Source organism: Episyrphus balteatus, chromosome 2, assembly GCF_945859705.1.
Source record: "Episyrphus balteatus chromosome 2, idEpiBalt1.1, whole genome shotgun sequence".
NCBI classification, from domain to species: Eukaryota; Metazoa; Arthropoda; class Insecta; order Diptera; family Syrphidae; genus Episyrphus; species Episyrphus balteatus.
This window is the reverse complement of record NC_079135.1, coordinates 9614765-9637629: the sequence shown is the minus strand read 5'-3', so window position 1 is coordinate 9637629 and position 22865 is coordinate 9614765. Positions and strand designations below refer to the sequence as shown.

General features: G+C 30.6%; 4 protein-coding genes across 6 annotated transcripts; 1 reads left to right on the top strand and 3 right to left on the bottom strand.

Moving 5' to 3' along the window:
- Positions 1-253: 253 nt before the first annotated feature.
- Positions 254-7662, bottom strand: LOC129910745 (coiled-coil domain-containing protein 102A). Of its 2 annotated transcripts, XM_055988238.1 has the most exons (13): positions 7437-7662; positions 7272-7382; positions 6809-7002; positions 6647-6749; positions 4434-4527; positions 4237-4375; positions 4082-4175; positions 3889-4020; positions 3515-3721; positions 3353-3460; positions 3129-3295; positions 2279-3002; positions 254-2099 (listed from the first exon to the last, which is right to left on the bottom strand). In XM_055988238.1, the coding sequence occupies exons 1-13, from the start codon at positions 7596-7598 to the stop codon at positions 2091-2093; spliced, it is 2244 nt and encodes a 747-aa protein (XP_055844213.1). In that variant the 5' UTR covers positions 7599-7662; the 3' UTR covers positions 254-2090. The 2 variants fall into 2 exon arrangements, with proteins under 2 accessions (XP_055844213.1, XP_055844214.1); XM_055988239.1 differs by lacking the exon at positions 2279-3002 and having other exon boundaries at positions 258-2099; positions 7437-7656.
- A 4442-nt stretch (positions 7663-12104) lies between these two features.
- Positions 12105-12869, bottom strand: LOC129908142 (uncharacterized). The gene is made up of 2 exons (XM_055984462.1): positions 12595-12869; positions 12105-12527 (listed from the first exon to the last, which is right to left on the bottom strand). The coding sequence occupies exons 1-2, from the start codon at positions 12604-12606 to the stop codon at positions 12105-12107; spliced, it is 435 nt and encodes a 144-aa protein (XP_055840437.1). The 5' UTR covers positions 12607-12869.
- Positions 12870-14693: 1824 nt separating this feature from the next.
- Positions 14694-18931, bottom strand: LOC129911282 (arrestin domain-containing protein 17). 2 transcript variants are annotated; one of them, XM_055989016.1, is made up of 4 exons: positions 18186-18931; positions 17323-18129; positions 17032-17214; positions 14694-15099 (listed from the first exon to the last, which is right to left on the bottom strand). In XM_055989016.1, exons 2-4 carry the CDS (start codon positions 17776-17778, stop codon positions 14716-14718), a joined length of 1023 nt encoding a protein of 340 aa, XP_055844991.1. In that variant the 5' UTR covers positions 17779-18129; positions 18186-18931; the 3' UTR covers positions 14694-14715. The 2 variants fall into 2 exon arrangements, with proteins under 2 accessions (XP_055844991.1, XP_055844992.1); XM_055989017.1 differs by having other exon boundaries at positions 17323-18112.
- Positions 18932-20742: 1811 nt separating this feature from the next.
- Positions 20743-21879, top strand: LOC129911283 (uncharacterized). The gene is made up of 3 exons (XM_055989018.1): positions 20743-21146; positions 21259-21396; positions 21450-21879. Exons 1-3 carry the CDS (start codon positions 20961-20963, stop codon positions 21531-21533), a joined length of 408 nt encoding a protein of 135 aa, XP_055844993.1. The 5' UTR covers positions 20743-20960; the 3' UTR covers positions 21534-21879.
- The last annotated feature ends 986 nt before the right edge of the window (positions 21880-22865 follow it).

Genomic DNA, 22865 nt, shown 5'->3' with positions numbered 1-22865 from the left:
TAGTTATGAACCAACTAAAAACCTCGGATATGGAAATTTTTATTTTTTCACTCTACTCACTACTCCACAGATCCAAAATCTTAATTCCAATAAAAAAAAAACTAATTCTAAAGTTTATTTAATGTTTCTTTATTTAATTACTAATAATAATATTAACATTTTAAATAATTTTTCATGTTTTGTATGTTATGTACTTTGAAAATGAGTTTTATTTTTTTTTTTCATACGTAGTATAATACTTTTTTTGCATATATTTATATCATGCTCTTAATTTTAACACTGTCAATAGATTCTAGATATTTTTTTTAAATTCATAAATATATTTATATTATAATAATGGTCAATATCTAAAAATAGTCGAATACATAAGTAGTACATATTTATATTTTAAGAATACAACAACTAATAGTTAGGTATTTTTTTATAATCTTTTGTTTTGTAAATAAGTCTTCGTGTTTTTTTTTTTTTTTTTTTCTTAATTTTCTTTGAATAAAATAATATTTTTATGAATTGGAAGTTTTAATAAAATGGCAATGAATTGCATATTACAAATAAAAAAAATATGACAATTTTTTGTTTCATTTGTTCGGAAATGGCAAAATAAAGGATACATTACTCTGCTAGTCAAATTAATAAGTTCACCCTATAAACGACACAGAATCGAATGCTTCACCTACAAAAACTTAAGAAAAAAAACTTTTTACTGATGCTCTTCCTGTGATTGAACTTTTTTTTGATTTATTTTGAAAAAAATAACAGTTTCAAAACTATTGAAACAAAAGTTTAATAAAATTAATTGCAATGCTAACAAATCAGACCTTTTTTCGATTACTTCTCTGTCTTATTTGAGAAAATAAGAAGAATATGACTCAACTATAAAAGTAAAAAATTTTCTATCGATCCTATTGGTTTTTTGCAACTATCTCAGAATCTCTATTAAAAGAAGTAAAACTTTTATTAGTAATTTAAAACACAGAAGAATCTAATACAAACCAATGGATGATTCGCATTTCTCTTAATTTGGAGGTTCTTTTCCCGTTGTTTTATATTTTAGTATAGGTTTCTTGTAGTTTACTCTGTTCCTTTAACAAAATGCTAATGGTTTATCGATCTTCATAGCTTGATCTACAACTTGATCTTATTTTTTCGGAGCTAAGGCGCTTGGAATGTCCCGTTTCTAGTAAAACAGCAAACCCTATATTGCTCCACTAAAAAACCGTCCGTTGAATTATATAACTTTGAACCCAAACTTACTTTAAAGTGGGTACACCTATTCTATTGACTTCTTTTAGAAACAATGCAAAATATAAATATCGGCCCTATTCTGCTACTTGATTCACGTGAATCGAAAGATTCCCTTCCTTTATAACAAGAAATTGGCTTTGAAAAACTACTAATTTTAGACAGCAAAGTGTTGTTTCTGCCAGTTTTAGAAACTCTAAAGAAAAAAAAAAATTCTAAGTTTAATTTTTACCGCCTTTTAAACGCTTCTTATTTTTGAGTTTCACGCGAATCGAATAGCAGAATAGGGCCGTATATTTACCGTTACAATAGTTGCCTATCTACCTGTTTCTCAATTAAATTTAGGTAAAAGGACAGGGCTTAAAACTAGGATCGCAAAAATGTTTTTGTAAAATATTTTTTTTTTCTCCTTTGCCATTTAGAAGGTGAACCTATTCTATTGACCGGCAGTGTATAATCAAAAACATCACAATAATAGAATTAGTCAATGGAAATGGAAAAATATTTTAATGAAGCTATACTATGACAATAAAATATTATCATCTGACGCACTCTAAAGAAAAATATAAATTAAACTAAGTGTCACGTGAATTGTTTAAAATGGAAAATTAACTCCTAAGCTTTTCGTAATTTTAACTTTTCCATGCGTCACTGCAATCCTTAGATTTATTATTTTTCATTGATTAACAAAAAATATACTTAAATAATATTAATGAATGCCTAACTAATAGGTGAGTAATAATAACTGTTTTAAAGGTTCTTATTGCTTATCATGTGAATAACTCTAAATACCCTCATCGCTATTTCCTTCAGTTTCTTCATCTAACAGCATGCTCGTTGATCCATAACTACGGAGTCTTAAATCAGTAAAAAAAGAATATTTAAATATTTACAAATTAAAAAAAAAGGGTATTTCTATTCTAACTAACAAAAACTTACACACACCAAAAAGCTCTTTTTATTCGAAATAAAAATTAAAAAAACAAAAAATGCATATTAAGAAAACACATACACACACAAATGTACCGCTACTTACTTCATCATCATCGGAAACCTTCAAACCATCCAAATTGATGCTATTTCTAGAAAATGGATCTTTTTTATTTCCAACGCCACCACCAATACCAACACCAATAACACCACCAATACTATTATTACCACCAACATTACCGCCACCGCTAAAAGCAGAGGAACGCAAATGATCATCAAATACTTGCATAGAAGTTGGCCCACCACCAGTGCCATTGTTGCCATTTCCTTGAATGCCATTACCAGAGTTGCCACCAGACAACATTAAATCTGAATTCTTAGTGGCATTTGATGGACACTTGAAGTTGGCAAATCTTCCAGATGATCGTTCACGTTGCTCGCGCTGATGGTGATGGTGGTGATGTGGATTGTCAAATTTTTGTTTAGCTCGCTCGAAATCAAGATTTCGTGCCTTGGATTCAAAGATGTTCTCTTCCAAGTGCGTTGGTTTGGCGTCGAAAAACGATTGATTTAGATTTAGAGTTCGATCGGTTTGACTTGATCTTTTTGATGATTCTCCACTGGCGGTGCCGGAGGTGGGAGCAACCCCACCGCCGCCGCCACTATGACGTGGTGGATCATCAAAAAGCTGACGCAAATCGTTTATGTTTGGTTTGCATTCTACTAATGGGAGATTACTTGTTTTGTGCGATACAATTGGTATGCCAGATGTTGAGGTTAGAGACGATGAACCAAAATTAGTGGGACGTTGTTGTGGACTGGCTGAACGTCTAGTTAGTTTTTTTTTTAATATTACGAAAGCAGCGTCCAAAACGTTAGGTTAGGATGATTTTTTGTTAAAAGCAACAGCAAAGGATTCCATCCCATGTTTCAAAGGCATACAAAAATGGTCTTACCTTGTTTGCAAATGTTGAATCTGAACTTGAAATCCTTCTGCTTGACCAATAAGTTCATCATTGGAACGTTGAAGACGTCGAACTTGATTACAAGCTGCATCTAGCTCATCTTCGGCACCAGCTAGTTCCCTTTTAAGCTCTTCTACTCGTGCCCGCAAACGCTTTACCTTTTCAATTATCACCATTTGAGTACAATTTGTTAAATTTTTGAGGCAAAACCTTACCTCGCCTTCATATTGTTCGGCTCGACGAACAGCATGCCCTAATTCTGTATTGGTTTCTGCAAGTAGTTTCTTCAATTTGGAATGTGACTGCTTTATTTCTCCGATTTCCTGTAAAAATTTTGAAATTAAATTTTGCCATGAATTTGAGTTCTCAAGGCCCACCTTATTCTTTTCGGATAACTCTTGTTGTAATGTCCTGAATTCAACATCACTCGCTTGAACAGGTCGTCCCTTGCGATCTGATCTCTCCTGTAAATCACGAATTTCTGATCTTAACTTCTTGTTATCTCTTTCCAGGGCAAGCTTTTCTGTTTCGAGTCTTTCACGTTTACCCCATTCGGATGCGTTTTCTGCTTGTAATCTTTCCAACTGAAAGATATTATATCAATTTAAAGATTTCATTTGAGTGAGAGAGGAAACAGAAAGAGATAAAAAAAAATTAAAAGAACAGGAATGGAAGTATGAAGAGAAATTAAATTAGGTGGAAAAGGAAGCGAAATTACACTTCAAATTTAATAACGAAAAATTATATTAACCTCAGTTCTGAGTTCACAAAGTCGTCTTTCTAGATTCTCTCTAGCTGAGACTTCTTCTTGGATAGAATTATTTAAAATTCGAACTTCAGCTCGATGTTGTTCTTGTAGAGTTAAGAGCTCTCGAACTGCTTCCTACAAGAAAAAAAAAATAAAACGTTTAAAAATGAATTTATATAACAATTCTCAAACTCACTTGTTTTGCTGATCTTAGTTCTTCATGTTTGTCACGAATTTCTTGAATTTCAATAGAAACTTTTTCTATATTTTTATGCAACATGTGTTTCTCCCTAAAATAGAAAAATAGATTATAAATAAAGAGCAAAAAACTTTTTTTCATCTGTTACTTACTCTCTTTCAACTTGAATTGTTTTTTGAGCTTCATCTAAACGTAACTGAAGCATAGAGATTTTTTGCAAAAGATATTCTTCATCAAAATCATCCTTGGATAATTGTTGGATAAGACGTTTCTCTTCAGCTGTCTCTTCATCTAATTTAAATTAAAATACGAATATTCGAACTTGTTTTCTATATTCTCAACGTCTTACCTAGCAATTCATTGAGATTTTTTGGCACAGCTCCTTGCAATACATATTCTTCAATGTCAACATCTTTGATGTCGCCTCCAACTGCTTTTGTGACCTGAAAAGAAAAGTAATAATTTAAATTTTAAAAATAGATACATATTTTGATAAGAAAAAGTGAAACAAAAGTAAACGACTCGCTTTGGGAGCTAGAATTGAACTCATTAAACCTATAATGTCCCTTTATGTGCATAAATGTTTGTAAGTTCCAGTTGTGATTTTATAAAACTGACAAAGTTTTCAACGATGGAATCAAACACAGAACAAATTAGTTATTAGTCGTGTTTGCTGATGATGGATGGAATGTTTTCCGAAATGCATTCAAAGTGAGTTAGTTAATATTTTCTTATTATTTATTAAAACAAAAAACGCGATTAAATACTTTCGAAATCATAAGTCTAAAAATTAATATTTATTCATACATATATTTACGGGTTTCACGCAGTTCAACAAATCTTTGTCAAGAATTGTTGTTTAAGAAAACCAGTAACCTCATAATGGATAGAAAGGTGCTGAGCTGAAATCGAAGCTTCGATTAAATATCAAATGTTGCTTCTAGGACCCGTCGTTTTTTTCATTTTTATAAAAAAGACTTCGAAAAAAGGTCTCACTGAATCGGATGACTTATTCGTTGTTGCTGATACCCATGGCACTAGTACAAAGACGCAATATTGTGGGAAAATTTGGCATACCTACAAGATTTCACAAGACATCGTCATTTTTTTGTTAATTCTTAGAGATGCAGACAAGGGTGGAACCTTTGCATTGATTTTTCATGCAAGGCCCAAAACTATTTCTCTACAAGGATACCAGTCCAGAGTAGAAGTCTGACGTGATGAAAAAGTGAATATGGTAGTCGATACGTAGATGGTACTGAGTATTAATACTTTTTTGTCTGCTAAACGCTGAATGGCAGAACAATTCATTCTACTTCGATGATCGATGGCGGTCAAAATATATAATAGTAAGGACAGAGATATCAAGACAAGTCTGTTTGTTTGTTGAGTTATATTTAGCAACTTGTGCCATTCTGATGCGTATGGCATACTAGACAGAATATGTAAAACAGTAACTCATTTCTACAATTTGTTTCGAAGACATTCTTATTCTCAACTAATGGGAACTTTCCGTAGTATGAACTATCTTTAAAAAAGAAGACGCTTTGAATTGCGCTGACCGCAGTGGTAAGTCTTTTCAAAATATAAAATTGTATGATGGCTTACAACCTTTCGCCAACGACCCTAAGAATAAGAAGTACAGGAACGGGTGTTTGAAGAAAAAAGTGAGACATTTTTCAAAGTAGTGTGAGTTAAACAAACACAAATGCAATGAAACTGGGTCGGAGTAAAAATTGATGGTAGCTAGCTAGGGGCCCAGCAAAATGTCATTTAATTACAATTAAAGTCGTGTACGCTTTTACAAGATTCTCTTTTTGGCCCGACTGACTTATTTATTTTAAATCTTAACAATTTGTCAAGGGAAATTTAATATACACTTAAAAAAAAACTGACAGATGTGATCGTAGCGTCTAACATGGCATATAAGATAAAGGTGAGATACGGTAAGCTTATTGGTAATATGGCTTATAAATGCATTTGATTTCAAAGATATAAAGCTTTCAACTACATCTTCATTGCCTGTCGAGAACTTTTCTGGACGAAAACTTTGCATTAAATTTATTGGTGTTTGAGGAATTGATTTATTTCATTAAAATGTAACTTGTCTGAACAGAAGTTAATTGGTATGGTTGCAAATAATTTTATGTTTTTGCAGTTTTCGTCTACTTGAAGAGATATTTAAACGACACTTTGGTACAAATTCCATTTCTTAAAACTTGAGTTTCTTTGTTGAAGTTTTTATCGTATTTTTCGAAAAAAGAAAACATTGACAGTCACAATACTCCACAGATTTTGTTTTAAGTGAACAGTGGGTATCGAATAGACAAGACAAGTTACACTGTAAGACCTCTTCTTGGTCGTCGGGTACATGAAGACCGCAGACTGTATCCCAGTTTACTCTTCTCGCGTTCAATTCAAGAGCTTGAGTATCTATTTTGGCTTTTGGAGCCTATTTCTATAGCACACTTATTAAAAAAGTTACCAGAAATTGAAATAACTTAAATTCGAGGCAGGATTTACTTTAAATATTAAATTTCTTGACAATACTTTAATACTTACCAATCCGTCCTCACTGTTAACATTCTTCAATCCATCCGATGAAATGTCGGGGGAACAGTTATTATCTCTTCCATCCCTCTCAGGTTCATCACCGTTGTCGATTCTATTTTAAAGTTGAAAATCAAACTAACTAAAACAAACTTAACGCCCCAAAAAACTCACCCCTCTTTATGAAACTGTCCAGCATGTTTCATCATCAGCATATGAACCTTTTCCATTTCCTTCTTCAGCTGGGTTATCTGCATCTCGAGATCATTTTTCTCTCGTTTATATGAATTTGACTCTTTCATGGCAATGTCCAGATTAGCTCTCAATTGTTTAGCTTCTTCGCGAGCTTTGTTGCGTTCGTTGCGAACCTAAAAATGCAATTGAATGTATAATTCATTGTTTTTTTTTGTGTTTTGCCACCACACAAAAAAAAAACCATCAACGTTGACTCAGTAACACTGCAGAGTCATTGAAGGGTAGGTAATAGGTATATTCAATTCGAGGGCGGCGTGTGCAATCACATATCGATCAAACTACTTTGGACATCATTATCGAGCAGTTGCAATCTCAATCGCACTCGAAATGGAAACACCACATAAATCTGTTTGAAGAGAGGGGGAAAAAGGTGTTCACTCACCTTGCTCCATTTCTCACGCCAATTGGCTGTGCAATCCGACCACCATTTCATTGTTTTTTCCATTTGTGCGGCACGAGCTCGTGCTTCTTCGAGTTCTCGTTGTCTTTGAGACTAGCATAAAGAGTTTTTATTACATTGTTTCTTTTTTGGAGTTTGTTTTGTTACCTCACGAGCTTCCCATTCAGTTTCACCAAATCGAGCTGATATCGATGTTCCAGAGACATTTGCATCTTGTGGCAAATCACGATGTCGTCTGGATGCTCCAAGGGATGCTGCAGCAACGCCAGGAGCAGTTGCTACACCACCTCCACCACCACTTTGGGACATTATTTATGTTGCAATATCTATATTTTATATTAAATTAATTATTTTTATTGAAATTTTCAGAATTTGCGAAATATTGAATTGTGAAAATTTTTTGTTGTTTATATTTTGCACAAACGCCCACAGAGCGATTTTGACAGCATTTTTTTGAAGTTTAAGTTTGGAGTGAAGTTGGCTGGAGTTGTAGAAAATAATTTTGTGTATATTAAAATGGTTGTTGTCTATGATATGCAATGTTATTGTACAGTAATGCTGAAAATTTTCTAATGCGATTACACCGTGCGAATTCATCCGATAAAATTAACTTTTATTTATTTGTGTATTTGTTTATTTTTGCAATATTTTGATTGCTTACATTCATTTAAAATAAGAAAGTCAGTACAATACAGGTTGTCAAAATATCAATAGAAAAAAAAATTGCATTTGAAATTAAAAAAAAAAATATTTACCTATTGCAAATGAAAAAAAAATTGCATTAAAAACAAAATATTTATTGCAAGTAAAAAATTATGCATTAAAACAAAATATTTATTGCAAGTAAAAAATTTTGCATTAAAAAAAATGTTATTGCAACTGAATATTTGCATTGAAAATAAAATGCAAATAAAAATATTTTGCATTACCCAAATCGAGTTAAATTTTGGTCGAGATAAACATCCCATACAAGTTATCGATAATTTATATGGCAAATTTTAGGTGGGCTAATTTTTTTCGATAATTTGTATGGAAGCTTAAATTAACCGCGATCTGCAAATACAAAATTGTTTGCATTGAAAAAAAAACTCAATGCAAAAGTGTGCATCAAATAATTTTTTAATATTCGTCGAATTTGTTACAATTTTGGCTATTTAACCATACATTAGGTTCAGTATTATAGTTAAAATAACTTAATGTATATCCAAATAGTCAAAATTGTAAGAAGATCGACGAATGTTAAAAAAAATATATTTAATGCACACATTTTGCATTGAATTTTATTTTTTCAATGCAAAAAATTTTTTATTTGCAATAAATTTTTTTTTTGCAAAATATTTTCATTTCCAAAAAAATTTTATTTTTAATGAAAATATTTTTCAGTTGCAATAACATTTTTACTTGCTCAATAGGGCAAGTATTTGGTTTCGTGTCGAAAATCAAATTTCAATCAAAATTCAAAACCAACATTACGATGATGGAGAACTCCGAAAAAGTGGGTCTCACAATTCCGTCCGTGCGGCTGTACGTCTGTGCGGTTGTGCGTCCTTCTGTACATATTTCCACAGCCTAAACGGGTGGTCGGTTTTTCTTCAATTTTGGTACAGATGATTTTTATGGAAATCTGAAAGTTGTTTTTTTTTTTTGTTTTTTTTTTCTATCTCGCTTAGAAAGTGTACCTCCCATACAAATTATTCAATTTAAACCAAATATCTCGAAAACGGCTCTAACGATTTTGATTAAATTTTGCAGACGTAATACTCAAAGCTATTGCAATAAAACTGCATTTTTATTTTTTCCAAAAAAAGTCAAATAAAAATTTTTTTTTTTCATTTGACAAAATTTGACCCTAAATGTCGGCTCTTCAACAATATCAAATCTACAAGTAAACAAACATAAAAGTGCTTTGGACTGCAAGAGCAAGTACGTGCGACGTGCATTTTACTTTTAATACAAAATATTTTCATTTCCAAAAAAATTTTATTTTCAATGCGAATATTTTTCAACTGCAATAAAAAATCTTTTTAATGCAATTTTTTTTCAGTTGCAATAAATATTTGTTTTTAATTCAAAAAATTTTTTGTTTGTAATAAATACTTTTTTTAAAATTTGTAATCTAAAAAATGCATACAAAAAAATTAATTTTTACAACCCTGGGTACAGCATCAATTCAAACCTCAGCTATTACATGGTAAAGCAAGAGAGGCCCGGGAAATTAGGCTTATTTGCTATTTCATTTTATGTTTTTTTTTTTGCAGAATTTCATTATGAAAGAAGGCCTCAATTAAATAAGACCGCAACACCTACTTAATTTTATTTAATAAACAATTTGAGGCCTTATTTCATTTTCTAGTAGGTGTATGCCTAGTAGGTACGCAGAACGCACTAAATTTTAGCTGACTTTTTTTTTCTCCGTTTTTATTGATATACCTATCTTATTTTTCTCCCGCTTAATTGTGACAGATACAAAATGGATATTTGGATGTATGATTTTCTAGCTGAATCTTCGCACAACTCGGCTGAGATTCTTCAATAAATTTTAGCTCGACTAAAGTTTTAGGAAAATTTTGTATGCGAGCTAAAATTTAGCTAGATCTGCGTACTAGGCTTTAACGTGAAAAAAGAAAACTAAATTGACTTAATATTCATCAAATTCAATTTCACAACCTTTTATTTAATATAGACATAATTACGAATGCTTAATTTAAATAATTGTTTACAAATAAATTTTTAATTAATCAATAAATATAAAGCTTTTTAAACTAAAAAATAGGATTTTTTTCTACAACACCTATTAAAGTGATGTAGTTGGAGTAGTAGAACTTGTTGTTGTAGTTCTCCATTTTTGAAAGGGTCTAAAAGCTGTAGTTACACTTCCCGATGGAGTAACTGTTGAAAACCTTTCATAAATTGCACTGAGAAGTCCAATTTTTGCAGATGTCCCTTTATCTGAATTTTCATTCAAATTTATATTTTCAGAGTCCGCTACAATGCCTGTACCTTTAATTTGATTTGAAGTGACTCCTTTAACCTCTGCATTGATTGTTATTTTTGAATCAATTGTATCTGGTTCATTGATAGCACTGATGGGAACTGCCAAACAAGTCGCAAACAAAGTAGAAAATATTACCTGCGCAAAAAGATTTTAATTTAATAACAAGTTTTTAGAACAAATTCAATTTATACTCACAATCACAAGTTCCTTCATGATGAACAATAATTTGACCCACTAAAATAAATTTCAGATTGGCATTGACTTTTTATAGGAATTCGGAGATTACATCAGTACCGAAACAAATTATGCTAAAATTGATAACAATTATTCTATAAGAGTGACCAAGCACCGTTATAAAAAAATTATTTAGGATCAAAGTGCTAATTGATTTTTTTTTTTTTTGCAAACAAGAAAATGTTAGTTTCTAGGTCAAATATCATGTACATTGGATACCTAAATAATGTACATAATTTAATTGCTGAAAAAATGTTTGATTTTCTGATGATCAATATTATAATTTGGACTTTTTTTAAATAACGTAAAACGGGGTTACTTTGCCACAGCAGGGGTAACATTTTTCTTCGTTTGACGCTCAGGAATTATTCGTTTTGGATAACAAAAGCACCACAATGGATAGAATAAATTTTATAAATTTAATTTTTTATTAAAAAATCGACTAAAAATGGAAAAAAATTCTTATGAACATCGTGCGCATATTAAATTATTAATATTAAAATATTTTCATAAATGTGAAAATCTTTTAAGAACGTGAATGTTTCGTAGTTATTATTTTTTTTTTTTTTTCATTAAATGCATTCTTTTAGAGCGCCACAGCGAATGTTGGAAAGTGTTTTTGATAGTGAAGTGAAAGGTTTTACTAGTGCCAAATATAAAGTTATACAAAAGTTTAAGTAATAAAGAAATAGAGTAATACTTAGTAAAATATTAAAGATTTTAACATATTATTTTTTTAAATCCCAATTGCAAACAATTCGACTTTGGTAAATTTAATCAAAATACGTATTCTATTTAAGTGCGTTAACTACACTTTTTTTTTAAGAAAATCTACTTAAAATTAAAATGACTTCACATACAAATAAAATTATTTTCTTCTTAATTTAAATCGACTCTTGGGCATAAAATTAAAAAAAAAAATCAATTCATTCGATACGAGAAACGAGTAATGGTTTAGAGTTATATTACAAAAAAAAATTATTATTAGAACTGGCTACAATTTAAAGTTCGAATATCAGCTCTTTTGTATATACCAGATTAATTTAAAATAATAAAATCACTGCTGTATCGCACGTGATTGCTCTTGAAGTTCAAAGAACTTTTGTTTATGCTTAGCTTAGCAATCATTTGTTGTTGTTAACCGTGTAAAATTTTACTGAGCTAAGTACACTAATTTATGTATAAATTAGCTCAGCTACAAGTTTATAAAACATTTTGTATTATATCCAAAACCTACTTTTTTGGATATGCATAAAGACGACGAGCCTAGTGAATAAGGCCTTTTTAGAGATTTTATACTATCCCAATAACAACCAATACACCAAAAGTTCAGGTTTTTACTAATTAGTTTTCTTGAAAAATTTATGCTCATTAAAATGAAAAGTGTAATTAATAATTGTGGACTTTTTAATAAAAAGGTTTTTAGAATATATTGAGAGTTTTTTTTTATGAAACATAATATAAACGAACATATTTTGTAATGAAAATATTTTTAATTTAGATAAAATAAATACATAAATACATACATAAAATTACTAAATAAATTAGAACAAAAAATCGAATTTACTCAGATTTCTTAAAGTATATTAACCCATCATCGTTGTCGCAGCAGTTGTTGCAGCTGTTGTTGCAGCAGTTGTTGCAGCAGTTGTAGCAGCAGTTGTTGCAGCTGTTGTTGCAGCTGTTGTTGCAGCAGTTGTTGCAGCTGTTGTTGCAGCAGTTGTCGCAGCAGTTGTTGCAGCAGTTGTTGCAGCAGTTGTTGTGGTTGTTGTGAATTTTGACCAAATACCAACACCATTATTCGGTCTGTTGAACAACCAACCCAATAAACCAATTTTTGCAGATGATTCATTATTTGGGTCCTGTTGCAGGTTTAAAATAATTGGTTGAGCTGCCTCGCCCTGTTCATTTGTGATATCAGTATTAATTCTTAACTGTGTCTTGATGTCATCGGCACAGTCTGGTACAGGTACAGCTAAGCAGCTTGCAATCAGGAATGATAATATAATCTAGAAATAATATTAAAGAATAAATATTAAAAAAGTTTTTAAGTATTAATTTAACAATTATACTCACAAGGCAATTCATTTTATTTAAATGTTTACAAGTCAATTGTTGGAAAGCTCAGTGAGAAGTGTGAATATTTTAGATTTTTTCTGGCTTTTTATACAAACTCGCAGAAATCCAGTTAATCAAACAAATTCACATAAAATTAGTTCAAGTGCCAGTGAGGTGTGTAATATAGTACCGTTCTCAAATTTAATATTCAAAGTGTTAATTGAATTTTGGCAAATATGAAAGTGTCTAAATTTTTAAATTAAATCATGATCGTGAATAATATTTTTTTTATTTCATTCCACTGGGGTCAATCCCGTTGTTCAGATTTTCTACAAAAACTACATGTTAATTATATTTAAAAGTGATCGTCTAATTAACATAAAATTGATAGCTTCTTATTTAGGTTTAAAACTTTGGACGAATTAAACCACAGAACAGTCTTAAATCGAGAAATAAACTAAATACATGATTCCAGTTGACACCATATTTTAAAATCCTTTGAAAAACAGTTATATGTATATCTAAAATACATTCGTTCTTATCAATTCTTAATACAAAAATATTTGAATTTCATTAACACACCTTCACAGCGAGTTAAATAAAAATTGCAAGGTTCGTGCATCAGCTCTTTCGTTTATTAAAAACTAAACTGCGTGTGTTCCTAACTTAATTTTTTTCTAAGTTTTATTGAACTCATACTTCAAGCTAAATTAATTTTTCAACAATCACAATAAAGTTAAGGCATTATGATGTTTCAAGAACTCATTAGAGGGTACCCAGGATATGAACAAAAATTTGATAACGAAAACTTTTATTTCATTTTTTTCTTCACAAATTTTATTTTGTTTTAAACAATAATATAATAAATTTTATTTAAAAAATTACAAGAAAAAGCAAAAACAAAAAATAATAAAATATATGTAAGTCACTATAGTGTATGGCATTTTTTGTGATGATTATATCGATATTTATATGACTACAATGACAAAATCCGTTCGATTCGTGCAAGAAAGAATTAAAATATTAAGAGTATACAGGGTGTCCCAAAAGTAATGGATCAAACGAAATATGCAGATAAGCCAACTTAAGGGCTCTCAGAATTTGGTAACTTGTTCATCCCGAATCCTTACGGTTTTCGATTTAATGCAGTTTTTGTGAAATTTCGAAATATGCCGACTTTCTATCAGTATTTTGCTTCCTCCGCTCATAATTGATTTTTGTTTTTTACAATTCTTCCACTAAAACATTGCCTTATAATAGGAAATAATTAATAAATCAAAATATTTTTAATTTCATACCCCATTTTGCTGCAAATTAATTAACAGTTCCATGTTTCATAAAAACTCAATTTTTTACTTTTATGTCAGAGCAGCATCCCGAAAAAAAATTGTATGGTGTGATACTGGTTTATTATTTTAAAAACTTGCCGTGTTATTGCAGTTTTCAAAAATGTATATAAATTTCCAAAGTTGAAATTAGAACGAAAGTTATTACAATTTTAATGCAACAAAACAGGGCTTTTCAGAGAAAAATAACAAACAAAAATCGAAACTTTTATTCAAAAAGAAATAAACAAACAACAGTCGAGAAAATGTGTTTATTTTTCTTTGTTATTTTTCTCTGAAAAGCCCTGTTTTGTTGCATTAAAATTGTAATAACTTTCGTTCTAATTTCAACTTTGGAAATTTATATACATTTTTGAAAACTGCAATAACACGGCAAGTTTTTAAAATAATAAACCAGTATCACACCATACAATTTTTTTTCGGGATGCTGCTCTGACATAAAAGTAAAAAATTGAGTTTTTATGAAACATGGAACTGTTAATTAATTTGCAGCAAAATGGGGTATGAAATTAAAAATATTTTGATTTATTAATTATTTCCTATTATAAGGCAATGTTTTAGTGGAAGAATTGTAAAAAACAAAAATCAATTATGAGCGGAGGAAGCAAAATACTGATAGAAAGTCGGCATATTTCGAAATTTCACAAAAACTGCATTAAATCGAAAACCGTAAGGATTCGGGATGAACAAGTTACCAAATTCTGAGAGCCCTTAAGTTGGCCTATTAGCATATTTCATTTGATCCATTACTTTTGGGACACCCTGTATAAAAAATTTAAAAATAAATACAATTTTAACTTGTATCAGGTTTTTCATGTAACCATGGTCTAAATATTGGTAATGTTGATGGATAATGTGTATCGGGCTTTAGAACAGCTTCCGGCCATGTATTTGCGACATCATTCTGAGAACTTCTAAATGGATATGTGGCTAAAACAATCGGCAATTGTAATTTAATTTCTTTCTCTAATGACTTGGGTTCAATCACAAAAAAGACATCATAGGAAATCTTAATTAAATGACATCCTCTTAAATTTGTTGGTGGCAATGGTGGCACATACAAACTATCATTTTGCCATTCATCTTTTCCACCAGGACGAATTTTTCCACGAACTAAAACGGCCAAGGCACGTTTTTCAGTTTGTACGGTTTTTCCACGAGCTAGATATTCAACAGTCTGTAAAGAATATTTTTAAAAAAAATTGAGTTAGTGAAACAAATTCAATATTTAAAATAAAATTTTGAAATAATTAGATCTGTGAGATTACAGTAATCATCGCCACCCTTACACAATGAATCATTTAGCGTACAAATAATAGGACATATTGGGTAGTGAAGCTTAAACACAAAACATTTTGGTCAAGTGGAAATTACTAACTGCAGTTAAAAAACCTCAGTACAAAAACAGGAAACAGCTTTAGAACTTTTTTATAAAAAAAAAATGATCTTCCAATTAATATTAGAAATAGTGACGGATTTAACAGCAGAGTGAGTAGGCTCGATCGAGCCTCTAGGGCTACATATTAGAAGACCTAGTTTTTGTTTACCTCATAGAAATCAAACAGATTTTTCTATGATACAAAAAAAGAACATTTTGGTCAAAGAATAAAATAAAACAAAAGCATGCCTACGAACTTTGTCTCAAAAGTAGAAAACTTACCGTAAGTTGAAAACTTACAGGTTTGGATGCGAAAGTTGTTTTCGTAAGTTTAATGATTTATATTATCTGAGTTCCAAATCTTTCTTCCGCTATAACTAACGTAAGTCAAAAAAATAATTACTGTAAGTTCCTTACAGAGGTGTCTATACTAGAAAAAAATTCTATACCTACCTAATTTGCTAACGCGAGTTACTATACGGGAGTAAAACTTAAACGGTCTTATCTCTGCCTAACGTTGTGAATTTAAAAAAACTAAATAATTATTTATTAACTGATCCAGTGCAGATAACTCCCCCCGTTTTAGGAAATTTGTGTATTTGAAACAGAAAATGAAAGTCAAAAATGCCCCTTAATAAAAAATGAAATCCCACATAAAATGAAATTTCTTGTTACATAGTTTCTGCAACGTAAATAATGTTTTACAAAATTTGACAAATATGAAAATGTAATTATTTTGGAACTTAACCTTTAGGAACTGTACCTAATATTGTTATATTTTCCAATTTTTTTGAAATAAGATCCAAGTGCCAGAAAACATTTAAAATTTCAACTGAAAATCAGTCAAATATATGTTTATGGTTTCAAAAATCACATAGAATCAGGAAACTTGGTAGAATAATAAAGCTGATACTAACTTTACAAGGGAAAATTTTAAAAACTTAAGATTTTATCGTTGGGAGCTTGATATTTAAATTATACTGTCATACAAAAAGCACTTAGATATAAAAGTGTACTTACCAAGTTCTAATTTTGGATTTTAAATTCATATCAATTAAATTTTGATTGTTTACTTGGCAAGTTTTCAAACAACTTTAAAAATTGGTAATTATTAAAAGAAAAATTGTCAAGTAAACAATAAAAATTTAATTGATACATATTAAAAAAATCTTACAAAGATTTTGTTCTCCTATTTTATGTACAATTTCATTAATAGCATCCAAAAATAAAGATCATTAAAGCCTAAATAAAACATAAGACTTTAAATTTCTCTTCGTTTTCTCAACTTTGAATAAAGCAGAATTAAAAAATTTCCTAAACTCTTACAAGAATTTTCTAATTTAAATCAAAACATTAAATCCGCCTTTTTTTGAGAAAATTAAAAAGATCAGAATGATGGAAGCGACAAGATTACGCGACAAAATTACGAAACATAAGATTTCGAAATATGCAAATTAGATGGAAATCATTTTTATTACAAACCAAATCTGTTCCAATATTTAATTCTACTTTTATGTGCATCAGATGAACAAACACTATCTTATTATTAAATCAATAATTTATTTTAATTCTTCTTCAAATGTGCAATCAATTATTTTAACTCCTTGTTTCAAATTCTATTTGTCATTTGCTCTATTTATAGTAAAATGTCTCACATGCGACAAATTCAACTAAACATTCTCAGAATTTTTTCCCGATTCAATTTAATTCAGTTTATATATTTAAATTTACCTCAGTTAAAGATGCCTTTGTCCTCTTTATTGTTATATTACTGTGATTTGATATATAAGCTGTCACAGATATACTCTCTCCAGGTACATAGCCCCCACGATCCAAAGCAACTCTACACTTCACTGTTCCTCCACCTACGCATGCAACACCTAATTTGTGTTCCACCTCACATGTGAATGGTTGCTGAAAAAAAAAAAAAAAACAAAATAAAAAAAAGAATATAATAATCCCCCAAAATTAAAAAAATTTAAAGACATCCATCAACCACTCCTTGAAACATTAAAAACTTACCGCCAAAATAGGTTTCTCTAAATTCAAATCGATCGGATTCATAACAATAAATACTTGATGATTCTTATGTATCAGTCCCGTTGGTTCACGTAATGCAGCCTTACAATAATACTGTATCCAACCATAACGACCCAAAAATGTCGATGGCAGTCCAACCGGAAGTCCCAGTTTAAATGGAAAACTATGAATTCCTGGCGATAATACCGATGGCCCCTGATCCGGATCGCCCAGCAATTTCATTCGAAAATCAATGTAGTTTTCTTTGTCATAAGTACGCTCCTGTCGAGCCGATCCAACCCTCACTACCCCCTCACCGACAACATGAAAATGTAATCCCAATGCTGGAGTATCATCTTGGAGTTCCAAAAGTACTTTTCCCGATAGAAATTGTCCCGGAAAGTATAACAACGATGTGTTATCGAAGATTATCAAGAATTTTAACAATTTTCTTGGCATATTGATGATGATCGTAGTAGGTTTGTTTTTTAGAATAAAAAATGTATCTCAGATGCGCATACTAAATTAAAACATCTACATATAACTGATCAGCAGCGGAAACCGTCGAAATCTAGAAATCTAAAACCCAAAATGGGCACAACGAACTGAGACGACCGGAATGCTGTGGGCACAAGATTATCAAGGTCGGAATTAATTTTTTTTTTTTGTTTTGTTTTAGTTTGTTAATACATATAACTTGTTCTTGGCCAAATATGTAAGTCGGATAGTGCCACTTTGGGGCTGAGGCAGCGTGTTATGTCACTTTTTTTGACGTTCGATGCAGTAGTTTCCGCTAGAAAAATGGCAACACTGTAGATTTTATAAATAATTGAAAATAAAAAAATGAGAAAAAAAATAACACACACCTTGTCTATTATTTCGTTTATTGCACAATCAAAACGCTATTAAATTTGCAGCACGCAATTCTTTTTTGGCTCGATGTGCATGGTAATATCAAATAAGCGTTGTCAATTTATTGTTATACCACACAGTCAGTCAGTTTAGTACCTGCTGGATAGTAGATACTTTTTTCGTAGTTCAATGCCTTTTTGTTCAAACTTTTGTTACCACTTTGATGGACAGTTGAGTGTTTTTTTGTCTATTTCCTTTTCTTTTCATAAAAAAACAAATACACAAACTTGTGTGTTGTTTAACAAAATAGAAAAAAAGGTTTTCACTTTTTATTGCACTTTAAAGCCAATTGTTGTAGTTGTATTGTAGAAGAAAGAAGGAAACAATGACAAACTATAAATATATTTATTTTTTGTTTTTTTTTTTCTCTAAAAGAGAACTTTGTTTGGATTTGTTGTCTGGAAAGACGACTTGGACTTCATTAGTATTCGAAACAGATCGTGACTCTTTTTCAGCTGTTTTACTGATGAAGTTTCAGATACAAAACTTGTTCATCAATTTCCTTTTCTATAGTTTTTTGTTGTTGTAGAGTTTGTTTGGTTGTTAATTTAAAAAAATAATTCTTTTTCTAAAAGATATTTTGTTTGGATACAAAAGTATCTAGTTAGTCATAAGACTAAAACGAAAACAGATACAATAATTCCAACACCACCACCACCACTGTTGATGTTTCGCAGAGAACTGAATTGATCATCAAGCTCAGTTGGTCATATTGGTTAAAGCCTCTCAGTTTTATTGGTATTGAAGGTGGGATCGCGCGATGACTTCATAACATTCAGTATAACTATAGATCTGTGAGATTGTTTTTTTTTTTTTTTTGTCTGTACCTATATGAGTTTGACTGAGCTGAGCTGAGACTGAGTGTGATAGCTCTTTGTTAAAAACTGATGATAGCTTTAATTCTCTTAAGCGAAGATTAAAAAAAAATACAATAAACTCTTAACATTTGGTTAAAGTTTTAGTTGTTGATAAAATTTCTCACATCTTTGGAGGCGGTTTAACTTCTCGTAGTTACTGAATTTCAAGGATAAATTTTTTTTTTCAAAATCGTTAGAAATTAATTTCGTAAATTCTTAAGTTCGCTTGAACTTTAAACTTCGATTGTAGGAAATTGTAGAAAAATTCGTCAAAAATTGAGCTAGATATGATACATTACTAAACGCAAACAGATAATCGCGCAATTTTGGGCCATACCATAAAAAATAGTAAATTCTTTTGCTTGAATAATCGTAAAGTATAAACATTTTTACCTACGTTTTGTGCATATCGAAAAAAGTTTATGCTTATAAGATCTCTAGTACAAGTATCTAACTTCGTAGATTTGGAGAGGATTAAAAAAAAGAGACCTCAATCAAAAAGGGTCCAAAATAAAAGAAAATATAGGTCGAAGTCGCTCGAAATTACTTATCTATGTAGTTTTAGTAGCTAAAAATTGTCATATACTAAATTGCACTGCTGGATTACATGAATTTGCAAGAGTTGCAGATTGAAGTTACTTACGTTATCAAAACTATGTTTAAAATATAGTAAATGTGTTAACAAATAAAAAGTTTAAGAAAGAAAAATATATTCTTAAACAACTTTTGAGTTCCTAACAAATTTTGCTATTATACGTATCTTGTATCGCAACACTTATTTTGGGGCCTTTTTCTCTTAATCGAGTTAAACTTTAAAAAAGGTCTTTTTTTTAGCTATATTCATAAAGATTCTTTGAGGTCTTGTTGCTAAGTTACTTGCAATCGATATATTTTTTTTCTTATATTCCGAAGCAAATATCTTTGGAGGACCTAAGTCTTGAAACCTGTTTTGATTTAAAGATACAAGCAGAGGCGTACGTTGAGTTGCCGGGGCCCCGGGTCAAGACTAAAGTTTGGGACTCCTTTGACATTTGGAGGCTCCTTTCGTATAGAAAATAAGAAAAAATAAAGTACGTATTTGCCCTACTTTTTTTGGGGCCCCTAATGTATCATCTGTTGGTCGCTAAGATTATTCTAGTAACATTTTTTTGGGGCGCTAAGACAATATATATTTCTTTAGGGCCCCTGAGGTAATATTTTTTTTTTTTTTTTTTAAATACAATATTATATGGTTGACTACCAATTCATTGTGCATTACACTGAAGAATATAATTTGTCTCTCTTGTGTCCGAAGTGATTCATGTCAAATATCTTATCTTTTTGCTTCGTTACTTTTATAAGTATGGAGCTTTCCGCACTGCTTCCAGTAGGGACCCTGTCGTGTCGGTTGCCCCAGGGCATGGTGTGTACGCCCCTGGATACAAGTTCATAGTGAACAATCTTAAACAAAAGTTACAAAGCAATTTTTTTTAATTTTCAAAAAAATGGAATTTCAAAAAATTCCTCAAAAGAAAGGTCTCTTTAAGCTGTATTCATAAATGAAACTCAAAATTTTCTTTGAATAACATTCTCCGATTTTGACATTTTGTAACTCAACTATTCCCTTTTTCTCTAAATAAAGAATCTTAAATATTTTTCAAATATCTACTTAATTCAAAATTTGAACTTCAAATCAAAAACCTGCGAAAGCTTTCTCGCTATTAAAAAAAAGCTTTTACCATCACAACCCCACCTGGTTTTCGAATTAAACGCATGTCCTTATGCCCATCCGTAAGAATGATTAAGTTCAACTCCGGCATATCCTTCTGTCAGTCTACAAAAAAAAAATTCTAGAACCAAGTTTCTCTCATTACTCAGAAAATAGTCATAACAATGTCGAATCCCCGCACAGTTGATAAGAATAGACTGCACCAAAAACTTGGCACAAAATTAATTTTAATTTATTTAATTGTTTTTGGATTTAAATTAACTTCGGCGTTTAAAAGTGATAAAAACAAAAATGCCAAATCAGTAACATTTCATTTTCCTGAATATGCATACAAGGAAACAAGCAAAAATGTAAGCAGCCTCCATCCACCTGTTTTCATTTATTGATTTTTTTGTGTGTGTTCGTGTTTAAAGTTATAAATGCATTTATATGTTTATTAATTTTTTACTCCCTCTCCTACAGGAACTTGCGTACCGGGAGTTTGAATCTTCCTGTGAGCATTCGATTGCTTGCGAGGACTTAGAGGGAGTTGATAAGGTTAAATGTACTAGGAAATGCATTTCACATTCTTGTTATCAGGATATTTATGCATTTGATGAGGTAAGGACAATTATTTATTATTATTTAAATTTTGTAAAAATTTCTTTTTACAGTTAGAAGAAGGCGAAATAGATGTCCGGTTGAACTCCTTTAAAGGATGTGTTATCCAGCGATCGAGCAATTCCCACAGAATGTAGCATAGGGATAGCCTCTTTAAGAGGCTACAAAATATGGAGCTATTAAATGAGCTTCAATTAAAGTTGAACAGTTTGTTTCAAAAGTGAAAACAAGTGAAAAGAGAGATTGGGGCGAAGTGTTTAAGGATGAAAGATCTGCGAGATAAATCATCTGCATAGATAAATCAAATATACATAGTTTATAAAATTCATAAAACACCTTCAAAAAAATTATCCTAGGAAAATAAACTAAAGAGGAATCTTTTCCATAAAGACTTTTATCAAATTTACATTTTGTGCATCTAAAATTACATATTAAATTATTTCAAATAAAACTTACAACTTGTTAATAGATTTTTGCTCTCAAATCAAGAAATAAATGAATGTTTATTCAACATTTAAAAAAAAAATGTATTTTTTGTTTATAAGGAAAAACGAGAATCTTGCCAAAATCGGTTCAGATTTGTGAGTGACACATCAACCTCCAACAAGTCGAATTGTTTTCTGAAATTAAGTTGGACTACTAGTAAAGATATAGTTTTCATTTTAAACGACATTATAGTCCAGTAATTTTAGGTTTTATCTGCGGAAAAATTCCTACTGGACTGAATTTTGGTATACAGCTTAATGACGGCGATGTTATGAAGATGTGAAAAATCGACATTGATATCGTGTCCGCGTTAAGAGTTATAGGGGTCAAAAGGTCACAAAAACTGGTTTTTCACGATTTTCAGCAAAACGGTAAGTCTTATCAAAAAATTTTCAATGCAAGAATTGTAGACCAGATTATTATATATAAAAAGTGTCATGACACTTTTTTTCCTAAGACCCACCGTTTCTTAGGTATAACGATTCAAAAAGTTGAAGTTTAGTTGTAATCGTCATAATCCTATTCCTGAAAAAAAAACTCCTAACTGAAAAGTTCCTGAAATTTCATTATTTTTTTAGCTTGAATTTCGTTCCTCAACTGTTAAGAATATGGGGAAACCAAAAAAAAATGGAAATTTTCGCCATTTTTCCGATTGGGGCCCTTATCCCGAAACCATTTCCCTGGGAATTTTTGTTTAGAATATGTCTGAAAATATACAGGGTGTGGAATAGAGAATGGACAACCCTAAAACGGCTTATAGCTACACTTATGATTGTTCTAAAAACAGATAGAAAAAAGTTCTATCGCAACCAGTTCATAAAATATGGACTTTTTTTCGTTCAGTGTATTTTAAATTTTATCATCTTATGTTTTCGTTCACTACAACCACGAATGAATGAATTTTATTTATTTCTTTTTTTTATAATTTTCTACAATAATTGGATGAGTACATAAACACTTTAAAAATTTCATAGCTATTGCAC

Coding starts and splice junctions, on each gene's coding strand:
- LOC129910745 (XM_055988238.1), bottom strand. CDS start 7,598: ATGTCCCAAAGTGGTGGTGGAGGTGGTGTAGCAACTGCTCCTGGCGTT. Junction 4,176..4,236: donor ACAATTCAAGTTGAAAGAGA/GTAAGTAACAGA, acceptor TTTCTATTTTAG/GGAGAAACACATGTTGCATA. Junction 3,461..3,514: donor AGTTATCCGAAAAGAATAAG/GTGGGCCTTGAG, acceptor AAATTTTTACAG/GAAATCGGAGAAATAAAGCA.
- LOC129911282 (XM_055989016.1), bottom strand. CDS start 17,778: ATGCCAAGAAAATTGTTAAAATTCTTGATAATCTTCGATAACACATCG. Junction 17,215..17,322: donor TAGAGAAACCTATTTTGGCG/GTAAGTTTTTAA, acceptor TTTTTTTTTCAG/CAACCATTCACATGTGAGGT. Junction 15,100..17,031: donor CAAAGGCATCTTTAACTGAG/GTAAATTTAAAT, acceptor TATTCTTTACAG/ACTGTTGAATATCTAGCTCG.
- LOC129911283 (XM_055989018.1), top strand. CDS start 20,961: ATGTCGAATCCCCGCACAGTTGATAAGAATAGACTGCACCAAAAACTT. Junction 21,147..21,258: donor ACAAGGAAACAAGCAAAAAT/GTAAGCAGCCTC, acceptor CCTCTCCTACAG/GAACTTGCGTACCGGGAGTT. Junction 21,397..21,449: donor ATATTTATGCATTTGATGAG/GTAAGGACAATT, acceptor TTCTTTTTACAG/TTAGAAGAAGGCGAAATAGA.